The sequence below is a fragment of the Equus asinus genome, chromosome 3 (assembly GCF_041296235.1).
Source record: "Equus asinus isolate D_3611 breed Donkey chromosome 3, EquAss-T2T_v2, whole genome shotgun sequence".
Classification (NCBI taxonomy): domain Eukaryota; kingdom Metazoa; phylum Chordata; class Mammalia; order Perissodactyla; family Equidae; genus Equus; species Equus asinus.
In genome coordinates this window covers 38,231,702-38,252,873 of record NC_091792.1, presented here as the reverse complement: position 1 = coordinate 38,252,873, position 21,172 = coordinate 38,231,702, and the positions used below count along the sequence as shown (strand labels likewise).

The 21,172-nt window shown below is 33.3% G+C and overlaps 1 protein-coding gene across 9 annotated transcripts in view; it reads left to right on the top strand.

Annotated features, from left to right (window-relative positions):
* LRBA (LPS responsive beige-like anchor protein) overlaps positions 1-21,172 on the top strand; it is a 705,137-nt gene that overhangs the window by 226,535 nt on the left and 457,430 nt on the right. For all 9 annotated transcript variants that reach the window (XM_070504873.1, XM_070504881.1, XM_070504880.1 and 6 more), the window contains exon 35: positions 19,738-19,802. In XM_070504873.1, coding sequence (XP_070360974.1) covers positions 19,738-19,802 — 65 coding nt within the window. The remainder of the gene's footprint in view (positions 1-19,737; positions 19,803-21,172) is intronic.

Below are 21,172 nucleotides of genomic sequence, written 5' to 3'. Positions count from 1 at the left end.
TATTTTTGGTCCTTTGCCTTTTGATCTTTTTCATTATGAAATACCCCCATACTTTTGTCTATTATTAAGTGTTCGTTTTTATTGTCAGCTATTTTGTCATTACCAAATACTGTAGTTATATTCATTTATTAAGGTCTTAGTTTTTTCATTTTTCTTTGGCTTAGTCAGATTTACTTCTTTTTAAATAATCAACTTTATTGAAGCATAATTAATATACAATATATATACACACATTTTAAGTGTACAGTTTGATGAATTTTGACAGATACACAATCATGTGGCAACCATTTCCATCTGGAAAGTTCCCTGTGCCTCTTTGTAATCAATCCCCACCCCTATCACAAGTTGCCACTGATTTGATTTCTGTTACTGTCGATGAGATTTACATATTGTAGAACTTAATATAAATGGAGATTTGCTGCTTTTAATTGTGGTGCTGAGACACTCAAGAGTGTGCTGTATTTAGGGTACACTGCAATCTTTTTCAGTAAAAATTTACTATCCAGTATTAAGAAAATGGTAAGGTTTTTAAAAAGAAATAATTGAGCCAGTAAAACAAAGGATTTTGCCAACCACAAAATAGGAATTTTGACTATAAGTTGCGTATTGGAAATGTAAGTAAATCTTCTTAACTTCCTTATGCATTTTTTCACCTAAAGAAAATCCTATGGTATGGAGCTTTTATACAGCAGGATGGTGAGGCCATTGGCTGTACTTTCAGGATTTTTTGTTTTACCATCAGGCTCAGTTCAAATGCTGTCTCTGCTGTAGAGCTTTGTCTGAATTTATCTGCCCTTAGTCCTCCTATTATGCCTATTTGTGATATTTGTTTTTATTTAGCAGGCATGTATCAAAAATGCTTTTAAGACAGTCCCTTCCTTTTAAGGAAATATAATCTAGTGTGAGAGACAAATAATTGTAATACAACATAGAATTTTATAAGGACTTTAAGAAAAACACAGGGATAGGGAGTAAAGTTAGGGATGGAGCACAAAAAAGCTATTTATTACTCCCTATTTAATCTAATGCTAATTTTATTTCTGTTCACAAGTAGATCATTTCAGGTTCCTTTGACTTTTAGTCAAATTTTTTTTCTGGGTTTTATCTATGTTTTTATAATTTTATCAGGATCAATAGATATTAAAGTTCTTAAAACGTTTCCTCTACTCTTTCCAATACCTATATTTTTCCTTGTTTGGATTTGTGTTAGCCTTGTGCTTTTTTGATCAGTTCAAGGCTAGCCAAATTTTCCCATACAGCAAATCCCACTGTGTTTACTGTGTGATGATAATGGATGCTCTGTGAAAAAAGCATACAGTGGTAGATAAATTTGGAAAATGTTGATTTAAATTTAATTAGGTTTCTTTACTGGAAGCCCCCTCAATGCCTTTAGTAAATACATGTATGTGTGTGTGTACATAGAAATATGTATAAATGTGTACTGTTGAATTAGTAATTGGAATAATATTAGCATGTTTGGTCATAGAAGCCTTTGGCCATACTGCATGTGGACAATTTTTGTTAGTTATAATTTGGGAAAGCTGCTGTTGCATCAGAGGTGAGACAGTGAACAAATGCAGGAAATGCCTCTTTTTTAGTATTCTGCTTCTGTTTTTCTCTGCTTCTCCAATCACAGTGATTAAAGAAAATCATAAGATATGTAAAATTATAACTATTTTCTTCATGAAACACTAATTACTTTTTCTTCGTTCACAAGAAATTCTCTCAGCCACTTGTTCTCTCTCCTTGTGATTCGGACATAACTTCCAATTTATATGTTGTTTCTGAAGGGATCTTCAGAACTCATGATAGTAAGAGTTGGTATTCTTTCTAGAACAACTTAAGTTTAACCAGGAGTGTGTGTGTGTGTATGTATGTATGTACTTATATAAAATATATATTTTGCAAGATTTATGTAGAACTAGCCCCAAGTTTAAGGATAAATTCAAATAGGTATCAGCTGATTATATAGCTGTTTCCTATATTGATTGAGTGAATCACATTACATTTTAGTCAATACTGTGGTAATTTATGCTCTGTAATGATTTTCAAGTATGTAGCATAAAGTCTAGAAACCAGAGTCAGAATATATTTTGTATTAACGCGATATTACATATATTATTATTGACCCATTTATAGAATTGAACTTTGCTATGCACTTAAAGAGGTCCAAGAGGTCCAAGGAAAATGAAATTAATCTGTATGTGAATGTCATATGATACAGTGTCCTATAAAATAAATTTTCAGTAAATATTTGTGAAAAAGATGAATAAAATTTTAGGAATAGACTGTTTATAATTACACAGCTAAGCTTTACAGTGGCTGGTGCTCCTCACATGTCATGCATTTATCCATTCAAACAACTAGGATTTAAAGTAGCTTGCAATCAAGACCTAGATATAATAAAATTATAAAGTCATTATTAAAGAAGTTAATAGGATTAAAGAATTAAGAGTCAAGAAATCACTCTGATGCCTAAGTCTAGAGTTTTTCACTCAAATCTGTAGTAATTCTATGTTTTATAAAGTATAGTTTGTGTAAAAGGCAATTCCCAGAGATAGTAAACAAAAAGGAATCTATCTTGGTGATCCTTAACCCTGAGAGGTGAGTGGAGAAGGTAATGCTGGTAGTTCAAATTCATTCAGGTATATTTAGGAACAATCATTCAATTAATAGATGGGAAGGGAATTTGCTCTTCTTCTGATACGATTTGAAGAACTCAATCTTTGACATGTAAAGATATTTTTGGCATGAGAACATATTTCCAAAATCTCTCTGTGCGTATATTATATAATAAAAATACTCATTTAATGTATGTTTTTTTGAATTTACTGTAAATTAGAATAAAAATAATTCCAAATCCTATTAACTTTTACTCATTTTCAGTTCTGAGTTTAGATACTCCAAACATTGGATTATGAGTTATGAATTTATGAACTTAGGGAACTCTATCTTAGAATTGAATTTTCAGAGATAAGTGCTAAAGAAGTGTTAAATTTGTAGACATAGAGCTGTTTTATGCTTATGCTGTATTATAATTTTTGTTTCTGTCATTAGAGTTAAAACTCCTTGAGGTCAGGAAACCATTTCTTGTCCATATTGTTTGCACTGTTTCTTAGTGTCAGGATCATAAAATATTTAATATATATTTATTAAATAAACCAATATATTTACCTTATTTAGGTAAAATTCCCTTTAAAATTAGTTTGTGAGTTTTTTATTCATTAGAAAGTATTTACTTTAGATAAAAAACAGACACCATTCTATTTAATAATAGTGTTTCTTCTATTGAATTCTATCTTAATCTGAAAAGGGATTTAGCCCTTAAATGTAGACTTCAAACCCTAATTCTGAACTCTTACCTGTGCTTACTTAAATGTTTTCAGGTAAGAAAGTGATACATATTAAATCCCTTTCTCTTGATCAGCTTTGGGTCTCAAAAGAAACTGGTTAAAAGAATCACAGCTGATGACCTCTTTGAAGAAATCAATTTTGTGCACATAGTTTTTCCTCTTTCTATAGAATTATTTCTGTCGCCTTTAAGCCATTAGCTTCAGATAGCCCGACATTCATTTCAGGTTCACAGCTTCTGCTAAGAAAGAGAATATGACAAATGGTGGGCCTCTGGCCCTTAGAAATGATGTTTTTACCTAAATAAATTAACACCTTGTTATATATTAAGGTTTCATAAAAAAACAAACCTATATCTAAGTAGAAAGATTCTCTCCTTTTCCTTTCAACGCACTAAAAGGTGCTTGTCTGGCAACAAATTTGCAAAGTGTATTAAATGTTGAAACTTACACTTTGATATGCTGTAAATAAATCATTCTATTTTCTTTGTAATCAACCTTACTTTTTCCAATGTGAATAGGATTTTGGGGCAATTGGCTTTTTAAAGACCAGTTTATATGTAGCATGGTTCAACTAGGATCAACATAATTTAATATTACAACCTTTTCATAATATTTACCCCTCCTTTTCTTTGTGAGTGTGTTTGTACTTCATCCTTAGAATGTACTTATAGAATAATAGTGAATGTAAATTGATTATCTCTGAGCTTTGTTACTGTCAGTGCTTATAATCTTTTGATTGCAAGTGGATGAGAATTAGTAGGATAGTGATTAACGTCTGAATCAGAAAAATAGGCTTCTAGTACAATCACCTAGTTAGCCTTAGAGCTGCTGTGAGTGTTTTATCTTATAATGGACAAATGCTGTGAGCATAGGTGTTCTATATTGAAATGCTCAGGATTAACTTAATTTTGTGTGCAATAGAAACGGTTGACCTTATAGGAAGGAACTAGACCTTTTGGGAAGGAATTGGAGACCTTTGAATCATGACAGGAAGTCTATGGGAGCTGGAGAGGGTCATTGAAGATTGAAGCTATATTAATTGATCATGAAAAATCTTAAATGCACTAACAATTTTAAAGTATCTGAAATCAGTGTAAGACTGTGCTTTATGTTAATACGGTAAAAGTATTTATGGTTTTGATTCAAACTTTTATAATATAACTTGCTTTTATAAAATGGAATCGTTTGTCTCTAAACAACAGCAAATATATTAGAAACAAAATGTCAGACTAAAGTACTGCTTTTTACTTTTAAAAATAAAATGTTTAAGTTGTTGGGTTAGTGAACATTAATTGATCTTTATTTGAATCTGAATGCAGAACTTTCCAATATTAATTTAAAGTTCTTTATTACAACCAAAGAGAAGCATAATTTAACTTAGATGCAGGATTTATTCTGAAATACAGGCGTCCTGTTGATTCACTAGCACACTAGGATTTCAAAAACACAACCTTTTAAGGTAAATTTGTGGAACTGGCAGTACACCCTGTGGCTTGGCAGTCTAGTCAGAAGGATGATACCATGCTGACTATATAACTAGATCTTTGAACGTTATTCTCAAGGGTGGTAAATGCAAAACAAAGTAATATCAACTGGCACTTAATTCTGCAAGTTCCCTGCTGATTGGGGTATTCAGTGAAATGGAGCTCTTCCTGACAGGAAGTCAGCCTATGAGTATGGAGACATCTGAAAATAAAGTGTGCTTTAATTTGGCACCCTGCTGTTTTACAACTGGTCTTTTAAATTTGGGATTAGGAAGAGGGTTAGCAAAAAGGAAGAATAAATGGGAATATTCTAAGCATAACATTTTCTTTGGTTTTTATGTAATTATGAATACAGGTCAGTGTCTATTGCTGCTGGGTTTTGCTTAGTCCTTTCGTTTTTTCTATTGCTTCAAATTAATCTACTGAACTTAAAGTATTACAGAAAGGCTAGGTTAAAAGTGTAAAGCTAGAGATGGTCTTTGTTTAACACCAGACTCTCTGATACTTTTGTGAAGGCTCAAGTGTGTTGCCCATACCATATATTTTTTCATAAATAGTATATGATTTAATGGATTTTAGTCACAGTCATCAGAGTTCTTCGATCCACATGTAAATTTTGCTGTCTGTTTCAATGCTTACCCTGTTTGCTTCATTTGGCTCCGTGGTAAAATAGTTATTTACTACTTTTTTTTTTCTTTTTTCTGAGGGAGATTGGCCCTGAGCTAACCTCCATGCCCATCTTCCTCTACTTTATATGTGGGATGCCTACCAAGGCATGGCCTGCCAAGTGGTGCCATGTCTGCACCTGAGATCCGAACCGGTGAACCCCGGGCCGCCAAAGCGGAACGTGCGCACTTAACCACTGCGCCACCAGGCTGGCCCCAGTTATTTAATACTTTAGTCCTCTGACAGGTACAGTTAATGTGTAGTAGCATAATTTTGGAAGGGACAATTATTATCTATTAGTAATTACACATATATTCTATCTATTGTGCATGTTTTTAGTCAGGCAGCTATTTTTAGTCAAGCTGCCATTTTATATATGAACTTTCAGAAGCGTGTATGCAATTTTAACAAAATCTGGACTTTGAACTTTGATTTGGGACTGAGTAAAGAAAGAATCATAACCCTGACAGCTGTTTATTTGCTTTTTTAGACTAAATTCCTCAGCTGCTGGAGGTGGACTATTTAGAAGTGGCTTTTGTCTCTGTTATTGATAACAAAAGGAGAAAGGAAAAGGACGCCTTAGAAGGATCTTAAGGTCCTAAGGATCTTAAGGAGGATCTTAAGGAAGGATCTTAGGAGGCTGAGGCCAGGAAAATGCTGTGATGATAGATTCTGAATTTTAATAATGCTTTTCCCTCCTCCACTTATGAACTCTGTAACCTTGGGCAAATTACTTCACTCGCTTGAGACTCAGTTTCTCACTGAGTGAAATGGGTATAATAAAGATTGTATCAGATAATATATGTAAAAGTGTGTAGAACAGTCCATAAAGCAAAGTAAATTGTAAATGAGTTATTAGATTCTGAATCTAAGTGTTTTAACAGCACACAAAATCCTCTTCCTTTGTTCAGTATTTTCAGCATCTCTTGTTTTCTTTCCATGAAATTAATTTGATTTTTCAGATCTTTGCCTCACAAATTCAGTCCACCATTATTTTCTGCAATACCTTTTTCATTATTTTCTGTTCTTCCTGTGGTTATATGCCCAATTAGTCCATTTTCATCTTGAACCATAGAATATTAGAGCTGGGAGAGATCTCATAGATTAGCAGTTTTTGGCCTTTGCCCATTCATATTTTCTGTTGGCTCCTAAAGGTGATTCCATTATTTCTTGTGCTAGCTATAGTGACAGCTCTTTTTGGGAAAGTCAATAAAGTGTACCTGAATACAAGTGAGGTTGGTGTCATTATAGAGATTACTACTCTAATGATTTTCTTAAGAGTCTCTCTTGTATATTTCAGTGCTTTTTATTTATACTAGCATATTTTCAGCACACCATCTGTGTTACTGAGTTGAGAAATACTTTTATAATAGTTAATCTGGTTCACTAATTAGCAACTTTTTTTGTGCGTGTGTGAGGAAGATTGGCCCTGAGCTAACATCTGTTGCCAGTGTTCTTCTTTTTGCCTGAGGAAGATTGTTGATGACCTACATTTGTGCCAGTCTTCCTCTATTTCATATGTGGGAAAATGCTACAGCGTGGCTTGATGACCGGTATGTAAGTCCACGCCCGGGATCTGAACCTGTGAACCCTGGGCCACTGGAGCAGAGTGTATGAACTTAACCACTGTACCACCAGGCTACCCCATCAACCTTTTTTTGGCCAAATATATCATTAACAGTTGCTCATTATGATGACTCTTGCATCCTATCAGAATTGGGGAGACAGGAATGGACAAAAGGAGGTATCATTTGGAAAAGGTCTCTAAAGAATCACAGATTCTGATGCAGCTTTTCCTAAATCAGTGAAATGACCTTTTTCCTTTCTTTTGATTTTACCTCTTTCAGTACATACTGACAAATTTACTTTGCTGGAAGAGTCTTTTTATATTTGGTTTCCAAGAGAAGCTGTAGTTTACTGTCTAATCAAATTCAAACTCCTCTGCTTTATTTTCAAGGTCTCTGTTAGCTGTTTTATTTTAGTATATACTTATTTCTATACTGACTTGTAAACAGTATTTAGATATTTGATATACGTGTTATGTACCTCATGCCATTTTATGGGTAGTTTACCAAAAAAACCAAAGTTCTTAACCCTTAACCTGTTCCCCACATTCTCCAGATACTTTCTCTTTTCACAATGTGCCTTTACAGATAGTGAGCATGAGAATGCATACTAATGTCCTAAATACCGGATGCACAATGTATTCTTTTTGATAGTAATTATATATTTTTGAAAATTCTTTATTTGGAAGGTCAAGTTTTCATTAGGCATTCAGTTAAAAAAGCAGTGTTGTCTTGCTGGGTCTGTTGGTTTGTCAGGTTGTTCTTGTTATCAGATACTCCATAATTGAGGGCAAATTTAATTTTGGTTTCTCATTGTTCCATTTTCAGAGGAACAATGATCTGTTCTTTTACCTAAGAAAGCTTGTACAGTTGCTTATCTTTCACAGTTCTCTCACCTTGGTTATATCCATTCAAAAGATTCACTGTTGTTGTTTTGTAGTATTAGTCTCATTTAGGAGAATAGGATTCTATTTCCTAGTACTGTAAGTTAAGAAAAAAGGAAGTTTGTCAGTGGAAGTGAGAAAGTGAAATAATGTGAGAGAATTTTTTTAAAGAAGCTTTCTATTTCTTATTAGTATCTTTACCAGATCTGGATGGGTGCCTTACCTATTTGGACATTTGTTGCTCTTTGTGATATCTGCTTGTTACTAGTAGCTCAACTGCCCAGCTTTCAGTTTCTTGTCTCCTGATAGGCTTTACACTAAGCAAATTAAGCTGAATTTCTGGAACTGAAAACAAAACCAATCACAACACAATCATTATTTGAATCAACACTTCAGCAGAAATTAACTTGCTTAAAAATTTTTCCAGTTCTTGCCATAATATACTAATTTTTGAAAACTGTTTTTATTTCTTTTGAATCTTTTGAATGTTTTTCATCTTGTAGTAAAGTTGACCTTTCTTCAACTTGCTGTTTCTGTTATTTTAATTTGGTTTCTCTAGTGTGATAGGCTGAAACATGCCTCCCTAAAAGATATCTGTGTAAAATCTTTGGAACCTGTGAATGTTACTTATTTAGAAAAAGGGTCTTTATATGATTAAGGATTTTGAGATGAGGGGATACTCCTGAATTATCTGGGTGGGCCCTAAATGCCATGACTTATATCCTTATAAGAGAGAGTCAGAGGGAGATAAGAGACAGGAACACAGAGGAGAATGTAATGTGAAGAAGGAGCAGAGAGTGATGTGGCCATAAGCCAAGGAAGGCTGACAGCCACCAGAAGCTGAAAGAGGCAAGGAACAGATTCCCCTCTAGAGCCTTCAGAAGGAGAGCAGCTTTGCCGACACCTTGATTTTGGCTCTGAGCCAAAATCAGTGAAACCGATTTTGGACTTCTGGCCTCCAGAATTGTGAAAGAACAGAATTCATGTGTTTTAAGCCAGTATGTTATGGTAATTTGTTATAACACCCACAGGAAACTATCTATTAATGCTTTGAATGTCTCTGAATATTCTTAGTACAATGCTCCTCCCTCCTTCACCTAACAATATTATGATTTCTTTAACAAGCATTTGAATGTTTGTTATATGGAAAATTGGATCAGGTACTATTGATAACTCAAAGAGATACAGATACTTACCTTTAAAGTGTTTCACCATAGCTGAGGAGACAAATTCCAATTTCTGAAGTTATTGACCCATAAAATAAAAAGCAAAATAAGCTAATATTGCATGTATTTCTAATGGAGATGAAATTGATAGGAATAAAATGCTGCTGGAGAGACACACTGTTGATAATTAAATCAGTCCTGATTTATTTTGCAATAAAATCAGTTGTAAAGTATTTCATCATATCACTACTTCACTTATGTTGTAGATCAAAGAATGGCCTACATGATTGTTTATCCATAACATGTCTTAGGACTTTTGCATTATATTTAAAGTTGGTATCAATTAATATCTCATTAGGTGGATTGGCAAATATTTGAAAAAGTTATGGAATCTTTCTGCATTGAAAGGTCTTATTCCTCTTCATCAAGAAAGTTGTTAAGCATACCATGATTGGCTACAGTTTGTGGCTATCAATAACTAAAACATGTTACTGGAGCACATAATGTATGTGTCTTAGATAGTATGGTGTAATTTAAAATCTGGACAAAGCTTTATAGGGAGATGTAGTAGGAGGTTTGGAAAAATTTAATTCTGAAGATATAATCATTTTATAGCACAAAGATACCTTATTTACTCCTAATGAATGCTAGAATGAATGTGATCCTATTTTACAGTTTTCATTTGATGTAAATCTTTGAAACTGAAATCTCACTTTATATTAACATTAAGAATTTATTCAGTGAATACACAGTATCAGTTTACAGTGGTCACTGTTCAGAATGGAAGACCCCAAATGGTTAAACAGCAGGAGAGTTTTCTGCTTTTAGTTAAAAACTGCTGTTTTCTATATGCCTTATTTACTACATGTTTAATTCTTAATGTTGTGTGCTGTGGGATTGGGCATGCAAAAGTCAGCAGAAAGAGTTCTGGTTTTTACATCTAGAGCTATTACTTGCTGTACAATAATAAAGGCACTATTTTATTGGGTTACTTGTAATTAACTTCAGCACTAGGCATTCATATAAATCACTCGTAATCTGTTTTCTTTAGATTTTTATTCTTTTAAACTGGTTTAACGTATTTACTTTCTGTTATCTTTTTACATATGGATTGAGGTTGTAATTGCTTTTTGGAATTAGACTGTCAGAAACCAACATATATGTCAATTCAAGAAATGATTGAGGGAAGCTAATGAATTTTATATCTTTTTATAGAGATTTGTTACTGAAATAAATATTCTGTAATGGTATTGTTTTGTTGTGAAACTTAATAAATAATCGTTCTCTCAAGTTAAAAAGTGTCTATACACTGAAAAGTTAAAATGGTAACAATTATTAATTAGAAAATATTTATACTTTCTATATTTTTGAAAATACTGAAAAAGCAAAGACATGAGATTTCTTTGATCTCCTGTCTGTCAATTTATTGACATTCTTCTTTTAATTTTATATATTTGAATCTTCATTAATTTTTCATAATATTATCTGATAAATGCTATTTCATAGATTGACTACTAATTTATATTATTTTGTGCTTATAACTTGTTTATGATTATTAGTTTAAAGTGAAATAAAAATGAAATAGAGGCAGACTTTTTTGGATAAAAAAAGCATCTGAAAAGAAACACATGTATGTCTGGCTGAGTTTAACAGTATATATTATTCATAACTAAATATTAGAAAGCAAAACTTGGTCTCTAAAAAATACCTTCATTTCATAATTTATGTAAACAGTTTTAGAGTGATCTGTAGAAATCATTTAGAGGTGTAAGATAATTTTATTCTCTTCCATGTTATAACACTCTTGACTTGATTCGTATAAAATGAATGTTAGGTGTACTGAGGTGGGGTTGGGGGGCGTGAAGAAAGTTGTTTGCACCCATGTCCTGAAAGTAGTTCTTTTAAAAAGAATTCAGTTGGTAAGTACATTTTATTGTAGCTGAGTACATTAGATAGTTTAAAATCTTTTAAAAATAATTAGCTGTTTTATATAGTTTTAATGGAAGTCTTTCATGTTTCCTCTCCAGCAGTCTCTAATGAACACTCCTTGTAATTTCAGTGCAGGCTTTGAGATTCCCTAAAGACTTGACTTCAGACCTCAAAGGGCAGCAATTGCCATATGTCTGGAGAACTGGAGTTGCCAAACAGACTGACCATGTACTAATAGGACACATTTATATAGCTGCTGCCTGAATGTGAAGCCCTGATATAAGCTTAATGATGATCATCTGTTGAGAGCTTGTAGCTGGAAAGGGTTAGAGCAACTTTTGTCACCTTGATTGAAATCAAGCTTTCTGTATTGATTAGTGAAAGATCTTAACTCAATTGATGCCAGTTTGTAAGTTATTTGAAGGATCATTATTGGCTGGAGAATATGTTTTTCCTGAAAAAGTTTAAAAACTTTAAAAAAGATTTTTAAAGGCACTTGTAAATATATTAATTTTGATGTATGCTTAAACACAACAGCAACGAGATTATTGTCTTTTGATTGATTAGATAGTTTAAAACTATATTTATAGTAATTATATAATTGCATAGTTATCGCAATCTTTTGGATTTTTAAATCTTTGTATTATTTATTTTGTAAATCCAATAAATACTTTCTCAATATTCAATTTCTTGCACATAATACACGTTCAAAAGTATTTAAATAATCAGTTATAAAACTGAACGATTTGCTAATCCAACTTTAATGGAACTTTTCTTTCTTTTCTCTTTTTTAACTTTATAGCTATTAATATATATATTTCATTTATAAACTGAGCCATATTTCTACAAACTAGATGTACATTTTATGTGTAAGTGTTCACAAAAATCATCAAAGTTAAAATTTTCCAAAGGACAATATTTTATTTTGCTATTTCATATAATAATTCATTTTACCCTCTAAAGAGACAATGGAATAAAACCTGTCCGTTACTATTATGTTATATCCTTTCCTGGTATGTGGTTACTCAAGTTTGTGTTAGATATGCTGTTGAGAGAGTGCTGACACAAAGTGCAAACACTGTTGAAAAGTTCTTGATAGTTTACTTTGAGCACTTAAGATTACTATATCTTGACCATGAACAAGTTTTCTCTAGTTTTGACCTTTAATCCTGTGTATAATGTGGTTCTCAATTTTGTGTTAATACATTCCCTTCCTCATCTGAGCTCTCCTCTGTGGCCTCCTCCCTTGGCTCCTAACTGTGTTTCTGTCCTCTATTTAGGTAATTGGAGCTATATGCAACTGGTTCGATTTATTTTACAAAGACATAGATAACTGTAACATCTTAAAGTATTAATATTTCATTGAAGAGCACAAGCTTTTAAAGTTTTATATTTTTTATAAGGAAAACGAAATAGTTCAATATGAATTTAGGTTTTTCTCAAAATAATTATTTTTCATTCCTTTCTTTAAAGTATGTTTGGATCCTTAGACAAATACTTAAAAGGAAGGAGAATATTTTACTGCCAGTAGTAATAGAGATAAAGTTATTTTCAGGCCGGCCCTGTGGCCGAGTGATTAAGTTCGCACGCTCCGCTTTGGCGGCCCAGGGTTTCGCCGGTTTGGATCCTGGGCTCGGACATGGCACCTCTCATCAGGACACGTTGAGGTGGCGTCCCACATGCCACAACTAGAAGGGCCCACAAGTAACAATATACAACTGTGTAGTGGGGGGATTTGGAGAGAAAAAGCAGAAAAAAAAATTGGCAACAGTTGTTAGCTCAGGTGCCAATCTTATTAAAAAAAGAGAAAAAAAGGTATTTTCATTTGGTAGGATGTAGAATACTGACTTTTAAAAACATAAAAATTCTTAATAGTTTCTGATACATTTATATTTTTGTAGTTTTGATATCAATATTTGTGAAACTCGAAAACTTGTTCTATTATTTAGAGATATTTAGAATAATTTTGAGTAAATACCTATTATCTAGTTAGAAAAATATGTGTATTTTTGTTTTTATTCATTTACTGTTCTCCGTTTAGAGCATATGGTTTTTAATATAAATTTTATTTTTTATCAAGGAAAACATATTGTTTCACAAATCTAATAATACTATAATACTTAAACTGGAAAATAACAGTTCCCTGCTTCAGTTGTTCCTCTCCCCCTTGCTTCTTACTTTCTGGAAGTAGCCACATTCATATCTCTTAGTTGCTGACTCTGTTAATTACCTTTATGTTTCTAAATGATATAGTAGCTATTTCTTGATCTTTCTGTTTTAGACATTATTTGAAAAAGTTCTTCCATGGAGGATGACCATTGAGTACTTATACTGCTGTCTCTTTCCCTTTCACACTCTCCCTTGTTTCCAGTACAGTTACATCATAATATTCAGTTAAAACCATACCTAGCGTTTACATTATCGTGACAATGTAAAGTATTCATGGCAGAGCTACAAAATGTACCATGATCTCCCTCCCTCCCTCCATTTCTTCCTTCCTTTCACTTGCTTGTCTTTCTTTCATTCTTTCTCCTGGAATTAATGATTTCCTACTTTTTTGTTTATTTAAATTTCTGTGCTCCCACCACAAATTTATTTCTAAATTTTCCACTGGAATCGTAAAACTTCTATCAATGTGATGAAACACATTTGGTATCTGTTGGTTCAGCTGTTTTTCTTTGAGATATAGTACTTGGAGTTTTCCATTTTCATGTTCCAATCTGGGTGGGCTCCTCTTTCTGTCTGTAGAAGCATCTGGAGGCTTTTATCCATCAACCTAGAGTTTTCCTCTTCTCCTGCTCATGCTGCAATATGTATCTCATGTGTCCCATAGTGGCCTTCTTTTTTGAAAGGTACCCTGATTCAACATTTACTGATAACTTACTATATATATATGTACTGGTCATTGTTCTGGCACTAGGAATATAGTAGAGAATAAAACAAAGGGAACGGCAAAAAAGAAATCTGGTGGTAATAAGTTTGGCATTGGAAAATTATAGGAGAACACGGATGGGAGATGACATGGGCTGTCTGTATTACTTTTGATGAGGTACCTCCTTTCTGGTTTCTTGAGACAGAATGCATGAGGGGTAGAATTTTTTAGGCCTTGGTTATGTGAAAATTTCTTTTTTACCTTTATTCTTGATTAATAGATTGTTTGGATAATAGAGGCTGAAAGTTTTTCTCTCTAGCAGCTTTTACTAATTATAATTATTTTAAAAATTGTTGTTGTTAGTGAATCATGCCTTCATGTGGGTGGATCTTTTAAAATTCATTGTCTTTGTTATTTTATGTACACGTTTTCAGTCTGAAAAAGTATTTACTTGTGTTCAGAGAAATTTTCTTGAATTATTTCTAAGGAAATTTCTTTCCCTCTCTTTTTTCTCATTTCTGTTTCTGGAGCTCCTCTTAGTTAGATGTTTAACTATCTGGATTAATTTGCTAATTTTCATATGCATTCTCATCTGTTTTTCCTTCATTTTATCTTTTATTTTACTCTCTGAGAGGCTTTTTCAACATCTTCTAATACTTCTTTCAAAATTTTTGTTTGATATTGTACTTTTAATTTCTAAGAGCATTTTCTAGTTTTCTGAATATTTTTTGGGAGGCGGGGAGAGAGCTGTGATGGTTAACTTGACTGGGCCATGGGGTGTCCAGATAGTTGGTCAAACATTATTCTGGGTTTTTCTGTGAGGGTGTTTCTGGATGAGATTAACATTTAGATCAGCAGGCTGAGTAAAGCAGATTGCCCTACCTAATGTGGGTGGGCTTTATCCAGTCAGTCAAGGGCCTGACTAGAACAAAGAGGCTGATCCTCCTTTTAGTAAGACAATTTCACCTGCTTGACTATCTTGGAACTGGGACATTGGCTTTTTCCTGCTTTTGGACATGAATTGAAACATTGGCTCTTTCTGAGTTTTGAGCCTGTTGGCCCTCAGACTGGAACTACATCATTGGTTTTCCTGATTCTTAGGTGTTTTGACTTGGACTAGAACTACACCATCGGCTCTCTGGGGCCTCTAGCTTGCGTACTCACCCTGCAGATCTTGGGACTTGTCATTAACCATAATTGTGTGAGCCAATTCCTTAAAATAAATAAAATATATATCTGCATCCTATTGGCTTTGTTTGTCTGGAGAACTTTTATAGGGGCAAAGAGATACCAGTGAATAAAACAATATCCCTTCCCTGATCTTTTTACATGAATATTTTTATCTTTCTGAGGGTATTAATTGTACTTTTCTTTAGTCTTTCTCTCCTCACCCCCATAAAAATATTGTCTGTTTTATATGAGTCTTTTTTTCCCCTGCTTTATTCTTTGTTGTCTGTCATTCATACAAGAATCTTTCCTTTTATGATGGTGGGGATGGGCATTGTCATATGTACTCAGTGCCTTCAGTTCTTGGCCCTTCTAGGGTTCTACGATAAGCATTGGTTTGCTTCCTCAAGTTGATTTCCCTCCAGACTGTAGAGAAATTTTTTTAACGTCTCTCCTCTTCATATTTTTGTTCTTGATTTTTGCTATGTTTAACCTGAATTCACTCATTAGACACCTCTTTTTTTAAGAGTAAAAACTAGTTTAGTAATTAGCCCACTAGAATAAAAAATTGGTACTACACTTAATGTCAACACTCATGGCTTGACTCCATCCACCCCCAAAAAAATGATAGTAGAATGGAGTCTATGTAGTCTATCTTGTCTTTCTGCTGCCTGATTTTGTTTGCTTTAGAGCATAGTAATATTTGGGAATTACTTTTAAAATTTAGGTAAATTTGTGTTGTGCATTCGAGAGACTAAAATATGCTGTAGGAGATTTTCAAATTTATAGAAAACTGCCAAGTTCATTTTAAGGAAGTTACAATTGTATTAAAATAATATAAATTAATATATAGCACATTAATTGGTGCCCTTTTTCTCTGTTTGTTGATGGTAGGGAGGAATAGATTTAATTTGGTTAATGAAATTTTCTTTTCCCAAGTGAAAAAAAGACTTTTACCACCAAAAGCACATATTTGAAATTTGGTAGAACTCTATGTTTATTTAATAGATTTCATTAATATATACTATCTTTGTTGTTGTAGTTGTTGTTGTCATTATGTGACTTAAGAGCATTAGTAAGCTAAGAGAATATTTTAGTAAAGATTGACTAGTCAACAATTATGGCCTAGGAAGTGATACTCAATTAAATACAGCTTAGAACAGGTATGAAATTATTGACTCAGTTGTTGTGTTTTGAGTCCTTCCTCTCCAAAGTGCTGAAATGTGTTTTGAAATTACTTAGTTGCATTAGTGGTTGGATTTGAGGCTTTTAACGTGTTTTTCATCAATACCTCTGGGAAAAGAATAACCAAGACCTTTAAATGTACTATGCATTTTGCATCACTATATAATTATAAATACTGTGATGAAATATTGAAATGATCATGAAAGACGATAACCATTACGCTTTTCTTTCAACTATTAAAACTCACTAAAGGTTATATTGAGCTGTGGTTTATGAAATTGTTTACACTAACACCTTCTTTGATAATTGTCTCAGAAGTGGAGAAAAATGCTATAGGATCGCATGATTAATGAATCTTCTTTTCAGTTTTGGCAACATTTCTAAGGATTGTAGACAATGTTTTAGTATGGAGAACACTTGTTGGCTTTGACTATCAGCTGGGTTTATTTAAAAACATTAATTTTCTATTCTCATGGGCTTCAGATTCTTTTTATCTGGTTTATTAATTCTTATCAGTATATACTTATGTACCTGGTGTATGGTATTTTATTAAATGTTAATTTATAATTAGGAATGGATTATAGATAAATTAAAATTCACTGATATCGTTGAGAATTGATTTTTTTTGGTAAAAATACCAAAAGTGTAAGATTTGTATTTTCATTTCATTTCTCATTATGTCTAATTTTTTTTGTTAATTGGTGAAAAAGTTTTATTCCAGGTGATTAGATAGCAACTACTATAAGTTAACAAATATGGGTTTTTTTTGGGTATAAGAGCTGAGGAGTGAGCATATGCTACTGTTCCTTGACTGTAGCATCCCTTGAGCTGTCACCCATCCCTTCTGATTTCCTGCTGCCTATCAACAAAGGTCGGAGCTGTGTTCTCCTCATCACCTCAAAGCCTCAGCTATCTGTACATCTTTCTAAGATAATATTCTGACTCTTCCTAGGGCATGAGATGCTTTGAGGCTGTTTTAGGTCCATCTGCCATTACATTTGTCTCTATCTGCTATTTCTCTGCATTCCTAGGTTTAGGGCAACTCTTTGAGACTTGCTATCTCCCTGTGCTCCGCCTGCAAATTGAAGTGTGGGACCTTCTGCACCAGGATCAAAAAACTTACCTGTGGTTTCTGCTTTTTTATCGTTTCCTCCTACTTGTGAGAAGAGTGGACGGTGTGACACACACTATTCTCTCAGGAATGTACTCCTTCATGGAATTTGATTACTTTCCTTTGTACTGTCTATCTGTTTATTTCATTTTCCTGGAAGGAAAAGAGTTTTAAATTCGATAGGTATTTCTATTTCTCCTTGACTTGTTTTAACTCAATGAAAGAAATATGAGATCTCTATTTTATAGTTTCAGTTGGGTGGCAATTGTGCATTTTGAGAGAATGTATATTGTAGACTTATGTGCCTCTAATTTCTAAATGTTCGTAAGTTATTGAATCCTAATGTAACTTGAAGAAATGGTATCTAAGACTTAGAGATTTAAAGTATTCTGTCCATGGGCATGTCCTGTTAGTGTCAGAATCAGAATCAGTTTGAGAACATAGATCTCATGCCTTCTTGTTTATTGCTCTTTCTTCAACAATACATTGCTTTATCTTCTCTACTAGATCTAGCCAAATACTACCCTCAAATGTCTGACTGACTGTATATCTAATTTTCATTCTACTGTATATGTTCTGTTAGAATGTTCTTAATGAGACTATTCGTGAAACAGAATCCTATAACAAAATTATGGAATGCAACCGTTTTAGTTCAGAGTGCCACCTTGGGTTTTTCAAAACATAAAAGAAAGCAATAAAAAATTGAGGATAAAGAAGAGAACGTAGAAGAGCAAGGATGAGGCTGAAAAAAAAATAAGAATTTGGTGTGACACAGAGCAGTCATCAGGGATGAAATTACATGGAATTTAAAACTCTTAAAGGTATTACATTCAGAAAATATGAATATGATTTATGGCAGCAACAATAAATGCTCCAACATTGTCGTTTATTTTGAGCTTTATAAAAGAACAAATAGATCAATTGAGGGATATTGTGTATGTAGACCATAAGGGGCTCATTAGTTTTAACTAACATAAAGATTATGTATATATTTCCAGTTCTTTAAAAAAAAATGTATGCCCGTATGTGTCTGTATAGACATACACATACATATACACATGCATACATACATGCATTGGCATTTTTCAAGTCTAGGTACGTGTCAGTTGATGTAGGCCCAGCCTTATTGGATTAATGCTTATTTTGTATATGTTTTAAGATGAGGATTAAAAACTCATTTGTACATATTCTACTAGTTGATTTCCTTCCTAGGCTTTTAAATGGATAAGTTATTCATAAAGAATATGGTTAACAGGGCTGGTGCAGTGGCTGAGTGGTTGAGTTTGTGCTCTTCACTTCAGCCGCCCAGGGTTTTGCTGGTTCAGATCCTGGGCACAGACCTGGCACCGCTCATCAGGCCATGGTGATGCGGTGTCCCACATAGCACAACCAGAAGGACCTACAACTAGAAAATACAACTATGTACTGGGGGGCTTTGGGGAGAAGAGGAGGAGAAAAAGAAATAAATAAATAAATCAAAAAAATAAAGGATTGGCAACAGATGTTAGCTCCAGCGCCAATCTTTAAAAAACAAAAAAAAGAATATAGTTAATAGATTTGTATCATCTTTTGCTAATTCATAGACTAGTGAACTATAGTTCTCTAGCTCAAAAGTGATCTAACCAAGGGGCCAGCCAGTGGCTGAGTGGTTAAGTTCGTGTGCTCTGCTTTGGTGGCCCGGGGTTTCTCCAGGTTTGGATCCTGGGCACGGACCTAGCACCACTCATCAGGCCATGCTGAGGCGGCATCCCACATGCCACAATTAGAAGGACCCACAGCTAAAAGTATACCACTAGGTACTGGGGGACTTTGGGGAGAAGAAGGAAAAATAAAATCTTAAAAGAAAAAAAGATGTAGTCTAGCCAAATTCATTTAGTTTTCTTGTCTCTTTCTCAATTATTAATCATCAATTTTTTATGGTAGAATATGTGCTATTTATTAAGTTTATTGAACTACTTAATTCTGTCTTCCCCTCATTTGAGATGATGCATCTCTTTTCTTAGGGAAATAGGAACCTCTGTTTATCGTTGTCTTTGCTGCCTTTCTTTCCAACTCCCAATTACTTCAGTTAAATTACTAGGATATAATGGTACAGAACAAAAAGGGCAAGATAAGTATAGGTAGGCTCATTCAGTTTATGTAGAATGAAATTGTTACTAACTTGTTTAGTTTACTTTTTAATATCAACTATTCATGTGTCCGTGGGACGGCATTGGATAGGCAGCATGTTTAATAAAACTTTTCCTTTAAAAGCTAAGGTATGAAATTGATATGGATGATGTTTTTCATAATTATTGTCTTAAAGAAATAACCTACTGAGTGAAATTTGTTTAGCTATTTTCTGCTGTTTTTTAGGAGTGGCAGAATTCTATTCAGAAGAATGCAGGCCTTGCTTTTATTGAACTTGTCAATGAAGGAAGGTAATCTATTTTATATCCATTTATATTTTACTTTAAAATCTTATTGTATTTTTGCCATTGGAAGTGATATTTTTGTGTACTACGTTTATTGTTTTTGTAGTCATTAATGTGGAGCTCAGATATTAATTATTACAAATATGTTAATATCTAATCATTTTCTGTTTTTTTTCGTGGTTAAATGCTTAATGATAAAGTTTCTGTCTTTATTTTTCATGAAGTAAGGCTGAGTTTGGTAAAAGTAAACTGATGATTCTATTAGCAGATATAAGGAAAACTGATACTCAGTTCCTCTTCCTATAAGGTTCTTTTATATTTACAGAGTCAATAATTAGACTAAGATGTTCTATATTAGCTCTCTTATATCATGGCCTAGTTGTAAGTGGGGGTGCATGTTTTGTTTTATGTTGTGATATGATGAGAAAGTGGAAAGAGGGAGAAAGTTAGTATGGTTTCCATTTAAAGAATAGAGATAGAAGAATTAAAGGAAAGAAAATTCAGGAGTTGGAAAGAAAAGAAAGTACAGAGATGAAAAGAAAGATACAAGGGAGAAAAAAGATTTAAGAGAGTTAGAGAATTAAAAGATAAAAGTAAATTGAGGAAATAAAGAGTGGACTACTTTGTGTCTTTTTTGTGGCAAATGATTTTGGATTAAGAGAACTGAACACCCAGGTTATAGGTTATTGACTGCCATTCGAAATAGGATTCTAAACAAAATTACTGTTTAAGAATGTTTCTTTATAGTGTTCTAGCTAGTGTTGAGAGACTGATGCCATCACTGTAGGAACTATTTGAACTAGTAAATAGGAGTCCAGCCTGTGTCTCATTAATGTTAGATAAAAGGGTATTGATAACTTTATTTGATGTTAAATACTACTAAAATTCTTCCACGCAGCAAATAATTATAGGTGCTCAGAGACTAGTATTGGAAACAAATAAATAAACCTGCAATTACAATACTTTATGCTAAATTCTGTGCTAGAAGTATTTAAGTACAGGTAACTAAGGTAGGAGTGAGAAAAAAGAGAAAGACTCCACAATTTTAGTATGAAAGAATTAAGTAAAACTTCCTCAGGGAACATGATTCTTGAGATGTGTTTTCATAGATGAGTAGGGTTAGTCATGTAGACATTGCGAAAGTGGGGATTATGGGTAAATTGGAGGACGTGTGTCTGAAAAGCATTCCAAACAGAGGGAATAGAATATCTGAAGACACTGTGATGTGGGAAGCTGTATAGAATAAGTGTGCGTGTGTGTGTGAACTGTTGGAATAGAATTGGATTTCTGGATCATAAAAGGCCTAGTGTAGCATATTTTGACTTTTATCTAAAGGTGATAGAAAGGCTTGGAAGATTTTAAGCAAAAGAATATCA